Raw genomic sequence first — 16,221 nt, forward strand, 5'->3', positions numbered from 1 at the left:
CACAGCACTTGCAGATGTTCGCGATTAGAAGGCTCGGGATTTCAGATGGGATTTTCTCAGGTATAGTCTGTAGTATATACATTGACTTCAATTTCGGAACGCTCGCAGTCAAGCTGACCGACAGGACTACTCTGGTCCTCCACCCACCTCCTTCTCGGTGCTCACTGCACGACCCCTACCCCACTACACCGACGAGTCGACAGCTCCAACTATGCGCCTAACTTTCCACCCCAACTACCATCACTGACTACCTAGCTTCACCATTTTTCAGCTGCACACGCGACGCATTGAACCATTGTATCCGAGACCAGAACTATGGAATAGACTGAATTACCAGGACTCCGCGACCGCCTCCGCGATGCTCCCAACCGAACACACGCGAAACGTGACCACCTCTCGAAGACAGCATGGAGGAACCTTGGCTTGATCCGGGCGCAGAAAGGCCAGCTCCCACCGGCCCTGTCCCGCGGGACGAAGAGTTGGACGCTTCGAAACCGACAGGAGACATTGCAGATACCGGAGAGGTCGTAGATGTTGGCCCAAGCACAGAGCAGCCAGAGCCTGAACAAGGACCGGTGCCAGCACCACCCGCGCCGTCGCGACCTGGACTACAGCGCAACTCACTCGTGGCCATAGAGCCAATGTCCCTCACGCCCGCACCGGATCCGCCTTCTGCGACGAATAATAACATTGCTGTCGATGGCGTGCCGACCGACTCCCTCTCGCTCATGCAGCTTCGGCGCATCGTTGCAGAGGTCAACCGAGCCGAACCACTGGCGTACGACTTTGAGTACACAGACTTCGGTCCGCACGCCGAGGAGCTAGACGAGTGGTTCGGATATCAATTCTGGCAGTGGGTGCGCCTAAACTCCTGCCAGAAGGCATTCGAGTGGCACTGGGACAATGAGAACGCGACGAGCGCCGCAGAGGTACCGGCCTGGGACGACGCCGACAACGAAGTACGAACGAGGTTCATACGTGCGGCCATTGGAGGCGTGCAGAGCAACGATGCAGCATTACGCTCCGCAAGCATTGGGAAGCTGGTCTACCTGGTCCTTGGACGATGGGGCGATACAGCCATGCCGAATGCCACGGCCGAGGACACAAAGTCCGTGGCGAGCATATCTCAACTGAGAGCCATCAAGGCGGGTGTGGAATGTCTGACATCATTGGATGGTCTGCCCGTCGTGTGGGAAGCTCTCAGGAACAGCTTCGAGGTGCACTGGTCGGGCGACCAACAAGGCACGTCGCAGGAATCCCAGGACGAATTGATGAACTTGATGACGATCATGTACTTCGCCATCGAGGAGGCCCTGCACGACCCAGAAGACATGGCGGCTACGCATGGCAAGCTTCTGGAACTAAACCCTTCGTTGGTGGATTTCATGCTGTCGGCAACGGCCAAGTTACGGTGGGACGAGGCTCAGTCGATGCCGCACATGCAGATTTTTCTGTTATTCTGGAAATCAATTCTGTTGGTGTTTGGAGGCGGCGAAGAGCTCGAAAGTGTCAAGGAAGCGACCAGCGAAGCAGACGCCAATGGCCTTGACAAGGAGACCATCACAGCATCGCCGCTGGACTACCATGTCTTTCGCCAAGAGATTACATCCAAATATCCCGCCTACGTGCCACCGAGGCCTTCTATACCCCTGGAGGCAGAGAATACATCACTTCTACCACCCCTGCCGAACCAGACATCACGGCACAGTGCTGGCAACGGGATCGTCCCAGCGCCGCCCAACATACAGAATGGGGGCGCCTCGATCTTGGACCAGCCAGTGCACATTGCGACGCCCGCGCCGTCACCACCGCCATCGCCAGGCGTGGGCAAAGGCGGCAAGAAGCAGAATTACCAAACGAATCAGAACTTTCCCTTCATGTACCCTCCGCTCGATGCTACTAGTAACAGCGCAGGCGGGAAAGGTCTAGCTGGGATCAACGAAGCCCTCGTCAGTCGACGCTGGGAGGGAAGCGATATCCCCGCATCAATCCTCGAGGCCGGCGAGCTCTTCTCGAGCCGCGTGCGTATGACGCGCGCGACGAGGCAGCTGTGGGAGGAACGGGAGTTATTCCAGAAATACGACCGAGGGTGGGACCCTGCACCCGCTGGCGATGCTGATGACGATAATGACGATATCGAGGACCTGGACCTGGACGAGCTCACCGTGGAAGAGCGAGAGATTCTCAACGAGATCAAGATGGAGGACAAGAAACAGGAGCAGCCTCCGTTGCCGATGGACTCGGGACCAGACTTTGGACCACGTCCGGAGCGTTTGAGTGAGAGGGACAAGCAGAGGCTGTGTGCGGTAGAGAGTTTTTACGTACGTGTTTTGGTTCTTCTCAACCAGGAGAATGCTAATCTTTCTAGCGCGATGCCCTGCCTCACCTTCAATCCTTGGTCATCGTCCTACTGCGACCTATTCTCAACAACGTCACAGCCATTGTTTCGCAGCAATCACCCGCCGGTGGACCGCCAGGCGCCGGACCTCCCAGGGGACCCCAGCAAGGCATTAATGGCGCTGTGAATGGGCCTCGGCCGCAAGAGGCACAAGCCCAGGGTGCACACCATTCACCACCAGAGTCCCCAGAGATGTCGCCCGAGGAGCTGGATGCGGCGCGTACCCGCGAGATCACGACCAAAGCCATGACCGGCATACTCCTTCTGCTCCTCAAATGGCTGAGGGCATCCCGTGAGTGGTTCCGTGTGATTAACGGAGCAGAACACAAAACTAACGATAGCAGACGTCTTGAGCTACGAGTACCTATCGCAACTTTTGCTGGACTCTAACTACGTCCCACTGGTTTTGAAGCTGTTCGCCCATCAGGATATTCAGCAGGTCGTGGATAGCAAGACGGACCGAGCTGAAAACAGGTGAGCCCAGCCTCTTACTGCTTGCAAGACTTTAGCTAATGAACTAATTAGCTTCTTCCACTTCTGCAACCTCCGGTCACGTCTCAAGGATAAGTTAGAGGGAGAAGAAATCGACGAGGAGGAGGACGAGCAGCACGAGGCCGAGGCCCCGCCAGCCGACGTGGAAAGCGAGGACGACGCTGCGCCTCCTCCCATTCGACGGAGACGCCATCCCACGGAAGCAGATGGTCCTGCCACTGCCAATAATGAGCTCGACGATGCACAGCGATCCGCGCAAGAGCCCGAGGACGACGAGGGTTCGACGCGTCCTGAAGTAGACGAGCTCGGCTATCCGGTGACGAACATTCCAGAGGAGCCCATTACGGATTTCTCGCGGCGAAACTTCTTCTCCCTCATCAACTACCTGCGCATCATGCAGAAGATCTGCAAGGGCAAGGCACACCGCAACCTGCTGCTGGTGCAGTATAAGTCATCCACCATCCTCCGCAAGTCGCTCAAGATACCGCAGCCGGATCTGCGACTGTACACGCTCAAGCTCTTCAAGAACCAGGTGCCCTACTGCGGCCGTAAGTGGCGCCAGGGCAACATGCGCGTCATCACGGCCGTGTATCTCCACTGTCGTCCTGAACTACGGGACGAGTGGCTCGCGGGCAGCGACGTCGACGCCGAGGTCGACTCTGCGCTGCCTCTGGAGCAGGCGCTCCGTAGCCTGACCCACTGGCGGAATCTGAGGCGCTACCCGGAGAAGATTGCGCCTAGGATAGGCAGGAAGCTGAGGGAAGAGCAGGGCGATTTCTTTGGGCGAGAGCTGGAGAGGCTGAATGTTGGATGGCAGATGGGCGACGATGGAGAGATGGAGGCAGAGGGATGGCCGTGAGCTCTCATCGGCGGACCATGCCGATTACCTTGGGTACCATGTCCATCAACGTGTCGTCCGCGATCCGTTTTTGTAGATCAAGCGACGACCCTGACGGCGTGGGTTAGCCTCTCAGACTTGTCTTACACTGTGAAACATTCTTGATAAGTGAAAATCACTATTATCTATATCTGCATATGCTGGTTGTAGGATAATGTCTTGTATCCAACGGGTATCTCCGCATCATGTCTCATCTGTCTCACGTTCAGCGACGTTCATAGATTCCGTCCTCATATCGATAGTCCGGCGCAGGCTGGTACCCGCCCGTCCTGTGCCCCGTGTACGGGTTGCTCGTCTCATAGGTCTGCGTGGGAAAGTCGAAATCGCCATATGTCTCTTGGAGGTTGTATCGCTGTGGACTTTGTGGGCTCACTTGGTCATCCACATTGTCCACGCCGTCGTATCGTTGTTGATGGGAGTATCCCTGATATCCGGCATATGCTTGCTGCTGTGGCTGGCCGGAGTAGAGTTCATATCTCTGCGGCTCGGGGGCTCCGTGAGCCACCCCGACCTGGCTCATGTGCTCGCTCCGAGCGAAGCTGTCGGTCCGTGGGTTGGTGACAAGCTCACCGGGCGTGGTGTGCTCGGGCAGCATGTTGTCTTGCTCCATCTTTTGAGCTGGCAGTGCTCGTCGTTTGCTGAAAAGACGAGCAAAGAACCCTTTGGGAGCTGTTGATGTCACGGTCCCCGTCTCATCCTTAGGTTCATGTTCGATGGTAGATTCCGGATCGACGGGAAGAAGCCTGTGCTTCTCGCGGTAGATCTGGCGAGCGAGGAAGAGCTCAACGGCAATGGCTCCCAGTGAGAGGAATCTGGAACAGATCAGTTAGCGTGGGAGAGCTGAATGTGTAGAGAGTACAGGGACTTACATGCTGATGATGCCCACGGCGAGCACGGCACTCTGGAGTCGACAACCCGTCCCGTAATCGGGGAGGACAACAGAGCCGCCGGAGCCGCCGTCCACCTTGTCGCCTTCTTTTCCCTTTCCCAACACACCCGCGTTGACATTGTCCCCGGAGCATCCACTCGCGCCGGCCCTGTATGTGACGCTCACGTATATCCAGCAAATGGCGAATGCAAAATTGAGGATCATCTGCGCAGCACATTTCGGAACGGATACGAGCCTGGATAGCAGGACGAGTGTGACAAAGGTGTAGAGGATGGAGGCGCCGGATATGCCCTCGACAGCCGGGATGGAGTCTGGCAGCGAGAGGGAGTGCGAGGCCAGGATGGCGAGCAGGTACGTGTTGATCGAGAAGGTGATGATGGAGGTTAGGAGCAGCGGCGTGTACACCAGCCACTGGAGTAACTTGAAGCCCATGGTGGCTGTTCTTGGGCACGATAGGAAATAGGAAGATATATTGATGCCGCAGCCGATTGATGGACTGAAGATGGAGTGACACCAGACGAGAGGAGAGGCGTACAAGATGCAAGATTTGTAGGAGTAGTATGATATTTCAGAGATGCTTCGCATCCGCTCCGCGAGCGGCACCCGGTATTACGTATGCCATAGCCTCACCTTATATTTTGCTTTCCCACTAGCGAAGACGAAGAGGCATTGACTGTGGCGATCTTGAAACTTTGGGAACGCGTGGATGTGCTTGACAGTGTGGCTGGTGCAAGAGCATGTCGTCAGGCTGATGAGATTTGCGTGGAACGATTGGCTGCGACATCCCGCTAGCCACACATGAGTGCCGAAAATAGATCAAGACGAACTGCGCCACACAGCCGGTTTGGTGCCAAGCGTCAAAGACCGAGCAGACGAATGCGTACGATTGCTTCACTTTGAATGTTCAATGTGTGTCGCCGTTGTTTGTGGATGTTCTCGTGGCATTATCTCTTGGTGATTTTCCACCATTTTCCACGAATTTTCGTCACAGGGTCCATTCAATTGATTTTGTCGGGTATTGGGTCCTAGCTTTTGTCACTGATGCCGCCTTGTATCTAGCAAAGGTGGTTCAGTGGACTTGCCGGACTTGCCATAAAAGAATACTATGCCCCCTTCTTTGATTCCGCTTCGATCGATCAAGCAATCACCACAGTACAAAAAAAAAGAGTGCTCGAAGTGCTGGCAGCCGTCGTGATGGTCAGTCCATTGACTGGCAACCAGTACGAAGGGATCAGCTCCATGCTGGTTCTACATACCCTGTACTGAGGTCTCCCTCAGCAAAGCAGCATGCGCGAGTTCCTACGCGACTATAAGGACAGTGCCCTCTTCACCCATAACTTATCGTAACGTATTTCTACACTCCAATCCCCATCATGTCAAGGTGGACTAGTGCCTCAAAATCAGAATTGCTCAAAGGCACTGACAGTGACAGCCAACGTGGGTCTCCGGTTGTTAGCCTGACTTTTCACGCTTCCAAAACAGATTGAGCTCGTGGGCCGTAGGCCGTAAACGGTGGCGCTCTTGTCATTTCTGGGCCGGAGTTAATCGTAGTACTGAATCGCGAACACTAATACTTAATGAACGGTAGATAAGTCACGACCCATAAGCTGCCGCATTGGCCGTGATAATGCTGTTATTAGCTGGTGGTCGCGTAGAGGCGCAGATACGAGACTCTGCCACGTCTTTGGTATGCAAGGCAGATGTACCTCGCCCTCTTCCTCGCCCTCTTGGCGGGCGGTCGAGCCCCTATGGCCGTCACGCTATCGATTGACCAGGCGATGGCGCTCTTCAGCTTTCGTGCGCGCACGACAGAAGCGCACTGCTGCGTCCATGTCGGCACGCGATTGCCAGGCCAGGCCAGGCCAGACCGACAAGGTAGTACAGTAGGTCAACAAGTCCTGAACGACAATCGACCAGACACAAAGAGAGTCACGCGCTGTACGTACATGTCGTCAATCAGCATGGAGAGCGCGGGCCGAGTTGATCGGAAATCAGATCCGCCTTTTTCTCACCGAAAAGCAATCTAATACACCACCATCTCCTACGTTTAAGAAGCGGTTAGCACGGGCGGGTCAGATACGACCACCACACCCACCCACCAACAACAAGTCTCTCTCGACTCTTCTCTCCTCTCAGCCCGACGGCACACACGGTGACACTGACACGCCACACATCCACAGGAGCTCGAAGGCTGGATCTCACTGCGCATCTGGTCACCCCACCCACTAACGAATCCCTACGGACCCTACCGATACGGTAGACCCCTGATATGGATCTACGCCCCCCCGGCCATGTGGTCTTCGGCCCAGCCCTGAGCGATAATTACGAGAAATGCATTATGCATCGTCGTGCACCGCACTGGCGTCTTGGTTTCCCACTATGCTGACCTATAGCTAGTCCTGCATGGGAGGCCTTGTCTTGGCTCCAACCGCCTGAATATGGATGTTGGCGGAGCTGAAGCTGAAGCTGAGAGCTGAGCATAGAGTAGCCCTGTGAGAGACGCCGTCGTGTATCCCCTGAGCCACCTCGCCTAGTATACGTACTTTCGTCTCCCCTGTACTTTGCGTTTGCCTTTTGTACACGGTCTTTCACCAGTGACGCGATTGCGTCTTTCTAATTGATCCTCTGGCATCCGCCTTGGCTGGTACGCCAAACCAACTACGTATCACAATGAAGACCTCGAGTCTGCTGGCTGTTCTCGGCCTGGCGAGCCAGACTTTCGCCGATCCGACATGGCCCTCCAGCATCGACGAGCTGGAGGAGATTATGTTCCAGACCAAATCCTTCCGCTCCAGGAAGTTCGCAGACACCGTCGACCCGTGTAGCAACGAAGCCTCCGGACCGGGACGACAGAATGCGGCAGAATGGCTGCGCACAGCCTTCCACGACATGTCGACCGCCAACAGCTTCTTGAAGAGGGGAGGTCTGGATGGCTCGCTGCAGTATGAGCTGAACACGGGCGAGAACAAGGGGCCCGGTCTCAAGACGACCATGGAGTTCATGGCGCCTTTCATCTCCAGCAAGAGCAGCTTCTCTGACCTCGTGGCCATGGGCGTGTACACGTCCGTCCGTGCCTGCGGAGGGCCTGCCGTGCCTATTCGTGCTGGTAGAAAGGACGCCACTGGTCGTGGATCGATCGGTGTTCCCCAGCCGCAGAACTCGGTGCAGTCATTCCGAGATCAGTTTACGCGCATGGGCTTTACAAACGAGGAGATGATCCAAGTCACCGCCTGTGGCCATACCCTCGGTGGTGTGCACTCGGAGGAATTTCCCGAGATTGTCCCTGCTGGAACTGGCGTTGACGGTCAGATCTCGTTGGACGGTACCGTTGCGGTGTTTGACAACCGCGTCGTGACAGAGTACCTCGACGGAACGACAAAGAATCCTCTAGTCGTCGGGCCGAGTGTTCAGGTGGATCGCCACGCAGACTTCAAGGTGTACAACTCGGACGGCAATGTGACGGTGGAAGCGTTGACGGACAATGACAAGTTCAAGCAAGTGTGCAAGACGGTCTTGCAGAAGATGATCGACGTCGTCCCGGCGGGTGTCACGCTGAGCGACCCTATCAAGCCGTACGAGGTGAAGCCTGTAGCGCTGCAGCTGACGCTCGTGGAGGGTGGCCGTGCCTTGTCGTTCACTGGCTACATCCGTGTCAGGACTACCGAGATTGGAGCTGATGCCATCAAGAACGTGGTCATCACTTACAAGAACCGCAAAGGAGAGTCGGAATGCGGCAGCAACGGATGTACAATCACCACCACGGTGCAGGGTGTCAGCCAGGGCTTCGACGATACCTTTGCCTTCTTCCCCATTGAGGCAGAGATCTCAGCCTCGACAGGTGTCTCCTCCTTTGTCATCACTGTCAACTACGCAGATGGCACCAAGAAGGAGTTTGACAACAACGGCAATACCTACGCTCTGCAGGATGCTGTGCTGCTGCAGATGCCGCAGAGCTGTGTCTTGGGTTCTTCTGGGGCCCTGACCGTCACAGCCGCTGTTCGCAATGACCGCGTCTCAGCAGGCGCCTCCATTGACGTCTCTTACAAGATCCCACAGTCAAACAGCCCCGTGCCCAGGTTGATGAGTGCTTCTGTGGCCCTGAACAAGGGTGACTGCGCGGGCGAGTACACCTTCTTCACTGCTGACTGGACCATCCCCGGAGGCAGGGCTTACGAAGCCCACATTGACGTGAAAAATGGCGACTACGTTGATGCCTTCAAGACCGCCGTCGACGTTGGCGGCACTTGCCGCCAGTTTGCGAATCCTGCCTCGTGCGGCAGCAGCGGCGGTTCAAGCAGCTCGACGGCTGCGACTGTCAGCGAGACGCCCAGCCCTGAGCCAACCGCATCTTCCACCACTACCAGCACAACTACCACATCCAGCGAGGAGGCGACACCAACCGTACACCACCGTGAAGCTGTGGGCGGCTATCGCCTGGTTTCCTGCTGGCACGACTATGAGAATGGCATCCGTGCCCTGAGCGGCCCTCAGAACGTCCAGGACGACATGACCCTCGAATCGTGCATGTCTTTCTGCGATGGCTATGACTACTTCGGCACCGAATACGGCGTGGAGTGTTTCTGCGGCAACTCTCTCCATGACTCGTCCAAGGAGGCGCCCACGGATGACTGCGACATGCCCTGCGGCGGCGACAAGACGGAGTACTGCGGTGCAGGCAATCGTCTCGAGCTGTACTCCACCACCGCGACAAGGACGACGGCAACGCCGACGGCCACGCCAAGCCACGTTGAGACAGTGGGCGACTATGCGCTTGTCGGCTGTTGGACCGAGCTGCAGGGCGGGAGGGCCCTGAGGCAGGACTCAACCTCAAGCTCGGACATGACCAACCAGAAGTGCGCCCAGTACTGCGGTCAATACCGCTACTTTGGCACCGAGTACGGCCTCGAGTGCTACTGCGGCAGCCACGTGGCTACGGACACAGAGTCGGCACCGCTCGAGGACTGCGGGAAACTTTGCGGCGGCGACGACTACGCCTTCTGCGGCGGACCCTCGCGGCTGTCCCTGTACATGAACCCCGACATCCAGGGCGGCGATCCTGAGCAGCCCCTAACCGTAGGAAACTACACCTTTGAGGGGTGCTACACCGACTCGTCCGCCTCACGCGCACTGGACGACAAGCGCACAGCGGGTAGCGAGATGACGAATGAGGTCTGTGCGGCGTTCTGCGAGGGCTTTGCGTACTTTGGCACCGAGTATGGACAGGAGTGCTACTGCGGTAACGAGATCAGCGAGGATGCGCAGGGGAAAGACAGCACCGAGTGTAGCATGATCTGCAAGGGTAGCGTGCTGGAGCTCTGCGGTGATGGGAACCGGCTGTCGGTGTATAAGAGGAAGGAGGAGGAGATTCTGATTAGCAGCGATGCATAGACTGGTTGGGGAGGGTTTGCGATTTCGGCATGGAGTTTTGTCTTATATGACTGTCCCAACAGACTTTTTAATGAAACCGACCGCCTGCTTGTCAAGGCATTTCTTACCATAACGCCCGACTAAGTTATACGCTCCTGGACTCGAGTGAGGATCACTTTGTGATATACATATGTGAAGCCCAACTTGCAAGAAGCTACTGTTTCACCAAGCGTTCAGTCGCAGAAAGCACGCACCCGCCGTCTTTAGAATAGATTTACCGTGAAAACGACCGACATCTTCACAATACTATCGTGAAAACGAGTAGTTGGGTAACAGCCTGGCTCTAGTAACCACGACACTCGACCTCCTATCAATACTCTTGGGGCAAACAAAACAATCGCATACATACAACAGCACGAAGGAAGACTTTTAAAGCCAGGATGAGTATAAAGTGGTAAGATAGAGCAAAATGAAACTCCTAGATGTACCTGGGACTCGAACCCAGAACCTTAGCTTATGGATTGAACCATAGGAGAGCTACGCGCTACCATTGCGCCAGCACACCAGCTATGGGCAGAGATGTGACTAATACTCATTATATACCCCGGTCATTTTGGCACTCGTCTTGACGCGTTCTGTCTCGTCGCGTTTCATCTCACATCAACCTCACTCACTCACTGTTCCTTCGACCTTCACTATCCCGAAATGGCTGACAATTCACACGAAGACGACCTCGAGGTATTCCCTATCATTCATCTATCATCGGACGATGCACTGACACTTCCAGCGTCTCAAGTCGGCGCTCTGGTATGCCGTGGGCCAAATCGTGGATGAGTTCTGTATGAGCCGCAACCGCAACGCGACGCCGCAATTCATCGGTGCCCTGACGGAGCTCGTGTGGACTCAAATCGGTATGTCCACGTGTCTGTCGGTGCCTGCGTTCTTGCGTCTCATCACAGACTCATACGCTGCAACAGTTTGTCTTCACTCACTAACACAAGGCCAGAAAACGTCGCCATCGACCTCGAATCATTCAGCAACCACGCTGGTCGTACAACCGTCACCACAGACGACGTGCTTCTCCTCGCGAGGAAGAACCCCGATCTGCAGACCATCATGGGCGAATTCGTCGAGGCAAGGAAGGCAATGAGCGCTAGCACAAAGGGAACGCAACGGGCAAAGAAATGATATAACCTGGACCTCCTCAGAGGACCTAACGACTGAATGAGAAATGGCATCACTGCTTCAACATCAGTCTTCAATTGTTTCCTCGCTAAGCTAGTTTGACGCTCGCTTCCTTCCCGTACGCCTCCGCATAGCCCGCCAACAACTCCAGCGTCACGCCAGCGCCACCGCAGACCTCGAGCACAATGTTCCTCGTCTTCCACTCATCGTCACTGCAACCCTGGCCAAAGTGCTCCCGCAAATCGCCCTTGTACGCCACCGCCAACGTCGCGCCGCACGAGACCTCCACGAGGAGACGCGCATCGTCCGCGAAGCGAACAGCAGACATGGCCGCGTCCGCGTCGGAGACCACAATGCTCTTCATGCTGACCTCGCCCGCGAGGCCACGCTCTGCCCAGCGCCATGTCTGAGCGGACACACGTGCCGCGCCCAGCGATTTCGCGATGCTCGTGATCCCGGGGATGCTGACGTGCTCGCCCGCGCGGACGCTGGCGTTCAACGCATCTGCGCCAATGGTTTCCACCGCCAGCACATGGGGTTTCGGCCCTGACCACGATTGACTCTCGATACCCTGCATAATGCCGTTCACAAGACCGCCTCCGCCGACGGAGCAGACGATGCCGTGGATAGGGCCGTCAATCTGCTCCCTGAGCTCCGTGACAATGGACGATGCACCGTCCCAGATCTGCTGGTGGTCGAATGGCGGGACGTACACGCCGTTCTTGTCCTTTGGCATGAGCTCCTCCCTCAGGTACCGATCGGCCTCGGACCACATGCTGCCGTGGATCTGCACCTCGACGCCCAGAGCGAGCAGCTTGTTCTTCATGAGAGCGGGGCTTGAGGTCGGCAGCACAATGGTGGCGGGACAGCTGAGCGATAGGGCAGCGGTGGCGCACGCGAGACCAGCGTTGCCGCCCGAGGAGCAGTAGAAGTGTGGTGTGGAGGAGGACGCGGCGGCGGCGCGGGTCATGAGGTTGCCAATGCCGCGTGATTTGAAGGAGCCGGATGGCTGGAGATTATCAAGCTTGAGATAGACATTGCTGTCGGTGGTCAGTGGCCATGGTCCGTGGGTGACTTGACGGGTTCAGTGTGTTGAGACGTACCAGCCTGCGATGCGGGAGATTTCTGGTGAGAGGACACACGGCGTGCGCACCCAGGGGAGCTTTGCATCGGCGGGAAGGGAGCCCATTTCTGCGTACTTGTTCGAGCTGGATCACACGGTTGACAAGTACACAAAGGGAGCGGGCGTGATGAGATGATGGGGGGGATATGGCAGACGTTATGCGCTTAGGAGCGGGTTCCGAGATCGCAGATGGGCACGACTAGGAGAGTGCCTTGTGTAGTCGGTTCCGGGTGTGAGAATATGAGCAGATGCGATGGTGTCCAGGCGAGGCAAGCATGCATCAACTTAAAGATCCCAGATCCCTCAAAACTTGTGAGGGTTTTAAAATGCGCCTTTGCGATGACCGTAGTTCAACATGCCCCACAATCAGCACCATTGGCAATTCCGACAGGTGTCGTGAGAAGCTTGTCGACTCTCGAGAGGGCCGCGTTTTCTTCGAGGATACCGGCTACGTCTCTTAACCCCTTGATGCCATTATCATGAGACTGAGTATCTAAGCAACGTCCGCCATCGTTCGCGCTATAGATCGTACAACTGGTCCTTGGGCCAGGGGTACTGTGTGAATTGACCAGATAGACATGGCTTGGTCGCACTGTGCACATTAACTTCACTCATGATTTCTCAACCTTCAGGTCAAAGGTTTCCCAACATCATCCCTCTGCTTCGACCATCGTACCATGATCAAATCGCATATCTTTCCGCTGTGAATCTTCAAAGATTGCACGAGATGGTCTTGTCATTATGGGAGATATTGTCAAGCACACCATATCTGTTATTGAGCATACCCAGCGTGGCTAAGTGTAGCGCGAGATGGGACGAAAGCATATCCGATCAGCCAGGATGACCAGGAGAGAAGTTGAGCTTGCTTGGTTTCACAAAGCCACATATGGGAGATATTGTCAGGCATACTATATCTATTATTGAGCATACCTAGTAGGGGAGTCGTGAGGAAGACACTATCTATACACGCTCTTGTCTCTCGTACTCAGGGCACAGGCAGCTCCGATGGCTCCTTCCTCGGCATCTGAAGTTAGCCAATCTTTCTAGGAAGGCACGCAGGTTGCTCCTTCTCTGTTTCTCGCCAGGTCTGCCTATAAATTAATCCCTTCTCTCCCCAAACCAACTTCTTCCTCCTTCATCCCTTTCTTCTTCTTCCACCACCTCTTCTTCCACCACCAACCCCCGCCATGGTCACCAACACGGGGGACCAAGACAACGCTGCAGCCAGCGTCTGCGAGGCGCCCGAGATCTCACCTGAAGCTCCTTGCAACGACAGAGCCGACAAGAGTGATGCAGCTCGCAGCGTTAGCCCCAATTCGGTGGAAGAAGAATCCCATCCGCCATGCATTGAAGCGCACAAGGGTATTCCGTCAACATCATGCCAGTATGAATGCGAAGAAGCGAATACGTCTGGTGAACTCGAAGGGATCGACACAGAAGATATGGTTTGGTCAACCGGTCCGAATGAGAAGAGCCCGACGCTTGGAGACGTCGACATGGATTGCAATCGCCCACAGGAACCTCTGACGCCCCCGCCCAGTGCCCCATTGAGAGAGCTTGAGGTTGCGAATAGCGAGATCCATCCCACTGAAATAGATACAGGACTCATGGATGAGGGTCAGCCCATCGTGGAGGATATGGTAATGTCATTCGACTTCACCCCTCGAAGCGAACGCATGAGTACAATGCAGTGTAAGTCATGGCCCCTGATCGAAACACTCCCAGATCCACGACTAACTGACAAAGCCACTTACGAACAACTGATGACCCTTCCTGGAACATCAGATACAAACACCCCTGCACAAATTGAACTGGACTCATCATCGGAAGACGAGGATCCCCATGACAATACAACGGCCACCATGGCGGCATTAGGACAACAGCGACTTGAACAAACGGCTGCGAAAGCCGCTCTCGCAGCTACACAAGATGCGAATGGAGATACAATGCCGGAGGTTGATGGACAAGCCACCATTAACGCTATGGAATCACCAGAGGACGAAGAGCAGGAAGCAATCACGACGACCAAAACTAAACGTGACCGTCGAAAGAAACGCGAAAAGGGTCGCCAGAAGCGGCAAACCAGAGTCCCGAGGTCTGGCCCGATTATCTTGGAAGAGGCACCCACGATCGACATCGCGACAAAACCTCTAAAGGAGCTTCCTGGCCGCGACGAATTTGAAGCCGGCCGAACTCAACTAGACTCAAAGCATTACGTTTGGGCTGAGCAGCATTATACAGACAGCCGAAGTAGCCCAGTGGAGAATAGAGGAGTCCAATTCTATGATCCCCTCGACAATCGAAAGGATAGCGAAGTCTCTCTCGGTCCTTACGACATGCTGAGCCGCAGGCGCCGGCCTGTGGAAGAAGAATTACCGAAGACTCAACGACCCAAAAAGGCCAAGAAATCAAAGTCGAAGAGGAAGCGAGATGATCCGGAAGATGATGAAGAATTTGGCCCTGAGGCGAAGAAGCGAAACGAGACCATCGACGAAAAGCTCGCAAAGAAGCGAGAAGGTATCACAAAGTCAGCGCGAGAAATCAGAGAGCTAGAGAAACAAAAGCGCCAGAACGAGCAAAATGAGCGGAGTCGACTAAAGTCTCTCGCCGCCCAGAAGATGTGGCCTCGGAGTATTCAAAGACTGCCGACCGAAATCAGGCGCCGTATCCTACGCGAGCTGCTAGTTGCGGAACAGGCGATAGAAGTCCACAGCAACTGGGTACGACTATACAGCTCTCGGGCAACGCGGTCACGTTCTGGGCCTCTGACAATCTTACATACCGGCATCTTGCGGACTTGCAAGGCAATGTACTGGGAAGGCATCTCCGTCCTTTACGGAGACAACGAATTCCTTTATAAAATCCGAGATGCACAAGTCACTGCGCCAGCTGATATTGACATTACATGTGTCGCTCAGGATAACTCAGCCCCAAACGGCGACGAAGAGTCTGATATCTCGCTGGATGAAGATGACTCTGATGCTGAGTACCAGGATGAGGAAGTGCAGCGCGCAGCAGTCTCGAGGCCGCAGCGACGCCGCAGGAGAGACGAACCGAAGACGATCTTCTTCGACAAGATGTTCCCCTTGTTCAGGAGAATCCTCATTGAAGCCGAGAAGAATCGACATGGAGTCGATACAAAGGTCAGGATGACCGAGGCAATCAAGGCCTTCACGAACCCGCCCCAGCCTATCAGGCGTGGCAAAGGCGATGTTCCGATCAGCCCTCTGGAGGAGGACAGAAAGCGAGTCGCAAACATTCACACGTTGCGAATTCGAGTCTTTCCCTCCCTACAAAGAGAACCATCCACGGTCACAGGCCAGCCCGGGAGTATAGTAGGCTACACCTTCTCTTCCTTTTTCAACGAAGATTGCTCCGTCTTCAAAGCAGCCAAGAGGCTTCTGCCACAGCGGCTGATTCTCGACGTCATGTCAAAGTACCTGAATGAAGCGAAAAAGAACAAGCGAATGACGATCGACATGCGCGCGCAGCGGATCACACGCATGGTAAAAGACTCAGGGGTGGATATCTGGGCCAAGGATATGACAATGCAGCGCTCGCGTAGGCAAGCCTCTAACAAGACTAGATCTCACCTGCAGCAGGTAGAGTCTGGTTTCGTGGCTCACTGCGCAAGCTTTGGAGCGTCTGTGGAGGATGAAGATGAGGATGAATATTCTTCCGACTTTGAAGAAGAATGACTTTGATGACCAGGTCAAAGCCCTCTGACGAAAAGGGGTTGCGATAACAAAACAGATTTTACCAATAGCTTAGATTAGGAGAGAAGAGGTGCGACAGACTGAAGATCTCGGGGGGTTCTTGCTTCAATACCCTGAGATCGTCAACAAAGGGGGCGTTTCATTGATTTTCTA

At 55.3% G+C, this 16,221-nt stretch overlaps 6 protein-coding genes and 1 non-coding gene across 7 annotated transcripts; 4 read left to right on the forward strand and 3 right to left on the reverse strand.

Moving 5' to 3' along the window:
- The first annotated feature begins 245 nt into the window (after positions 1-245).
- F5Z01DRAFT_49079 (uncharacterized protein) lies at positions 246-3,846 on the forward strand. Its single transcript, XM_046260171.1, has 4 exons — positions 246-2,321; positions 2,369-2,690; positions 2,743-2,872; positions 2,924-3,846. The coding sequence occupies exons 1-4, from the start codon at positions 408-410 to the stop codon at positions 3,747-3,749; spliced, it is 3,192 nt and encodes a 1,063-aa protein (XP_046119254.1). The 5' UTR covers positions 246-407; the 3' UTR covers positions 3,750-3,846.
- A 55-nt stretch (positions 3,847-3,901) lies between these two features.
- On the reverse strand, positions 3,902-5,342 carry F5Z01DRAFT_652831 (uncharacterized protein). The gene is made up of 2 exons (XM_046263305.1): positions 4,658-5,342; positions 3,902-4,600 (listed from the first exon to the last, which is right to left on the reverse strand). The coding sequence occupies exons 1-2, from the start codon at positions 5,260-5,262 to the stop codon at positions 3,994-3,996; spliced, it is 1,212 nt and encodes a 403-aa protein (XP_046119255.1). The 5' UTR covers positions 5,263-5,342; the 3' UTR covers positions 3,902-3,993.
- A 1,774-nt stretch (positions 5,343-7,116) lies between these two features.
- F5Z01DRAFT_49009 (heme peroxidase) lies at positions 7,117-10,177 on the forward strand. Its single transcript, XM_046260167.1, has one exon. It carries the CDS (start codon positions 7,348-7,350, stop codon positions 10,063-10,065), a length of 2,718 nt encoding a protein of 905 aa, XP_046119256.1. The 5' UTR covers positions 7,117-7,347; the 3' UTR covers positions 10,066-10,177.
- A 347-nt stretch (positions 10,178-10,524) lies between these two features.
- Positions 10,525-10,609, reverse strand: F5Z01DRAFT_t44. Its single transcript has one exon. It is a non-coding gene; the product is annotated as a tRNA-Arg (tRNA).
- Positions 10,534-11,275, forward strand: F5Z01DRAFT_49136 (kinetochore component CENP-S-domain-containing protein). Its single transcript, XM_046260182.1, has 3 exons — positions 10,534-10,782; positions 10,832-10,955; positions 11,051-11,275. The coding sequence occupies exons 1-3, from the start codon at positions 10,750-10,752 to the stop codon at positions 11,230-11,232; spliced, it is 339 nt and encodes a 112-aa protein (XP_046119257.1). The 5' UTR covers positions 10,534-10,749; the 3' UTR covers positions 11,233-11,275.
- F5Z01DRAFT_49131 (serine family amino acid catabolism protein) lies at positions 11,256-12,560 on the reverse strand. The gene is made up of 2 exons (XM_046260178.1): positions 12,333-12,560; positions 11,256-12,269 (listed from the first exon to the last, which is right to left on the reverse strand). The coding sequence occupies exons 1-2, from the start codon at positions 12,416-12,418 to the stop codon at positions 11,318-11,320; spliced, it is 1,038 nt and encodes a 345-aa protein (XP_046119258.1). The 5' UTR covers positions 12,419-12,560; the 3' UTR covers positions 11,256-11,317.
- Positions 12,561-13,539: 979 nt separating this feature from the next.
- F5Z01DRAFT_735898 (uncharacterized protein) lies at positions 13,540-16,050 on the forward strand (the record flags this gene model as incomplete). Its single annotated transcript, XM_046266778.1, has 2 exons — positions 13,540-14,044; positions 14,099-16,050. 2 exons carry the CDS (start codon positions 13,540-13,542, stop codon positions 16,048-16,050), a joined length of 2,457 nt encoding a protein of 818 aa, XP_046119259.1.
- Between the last annotated feature and the right edge of the window lie 171 nt (positions 16,051-16,221).

This window comes from Emericellopsis atlantica (genome assembly GCF_019669845.1).
Source record: "Emericellopsis atlantica unplaced genomic scaffold F5Z01scaffold_10, whole genome shotgun sequence".
Taxonomy (NCBI): domain Eukaryota; kingdom Fungi; phylum Ascomycota; class Sordariomycetes; order Hypocreales; family Bionectriaceae; genus Emericellopsis; species Emericellopsis atlantica.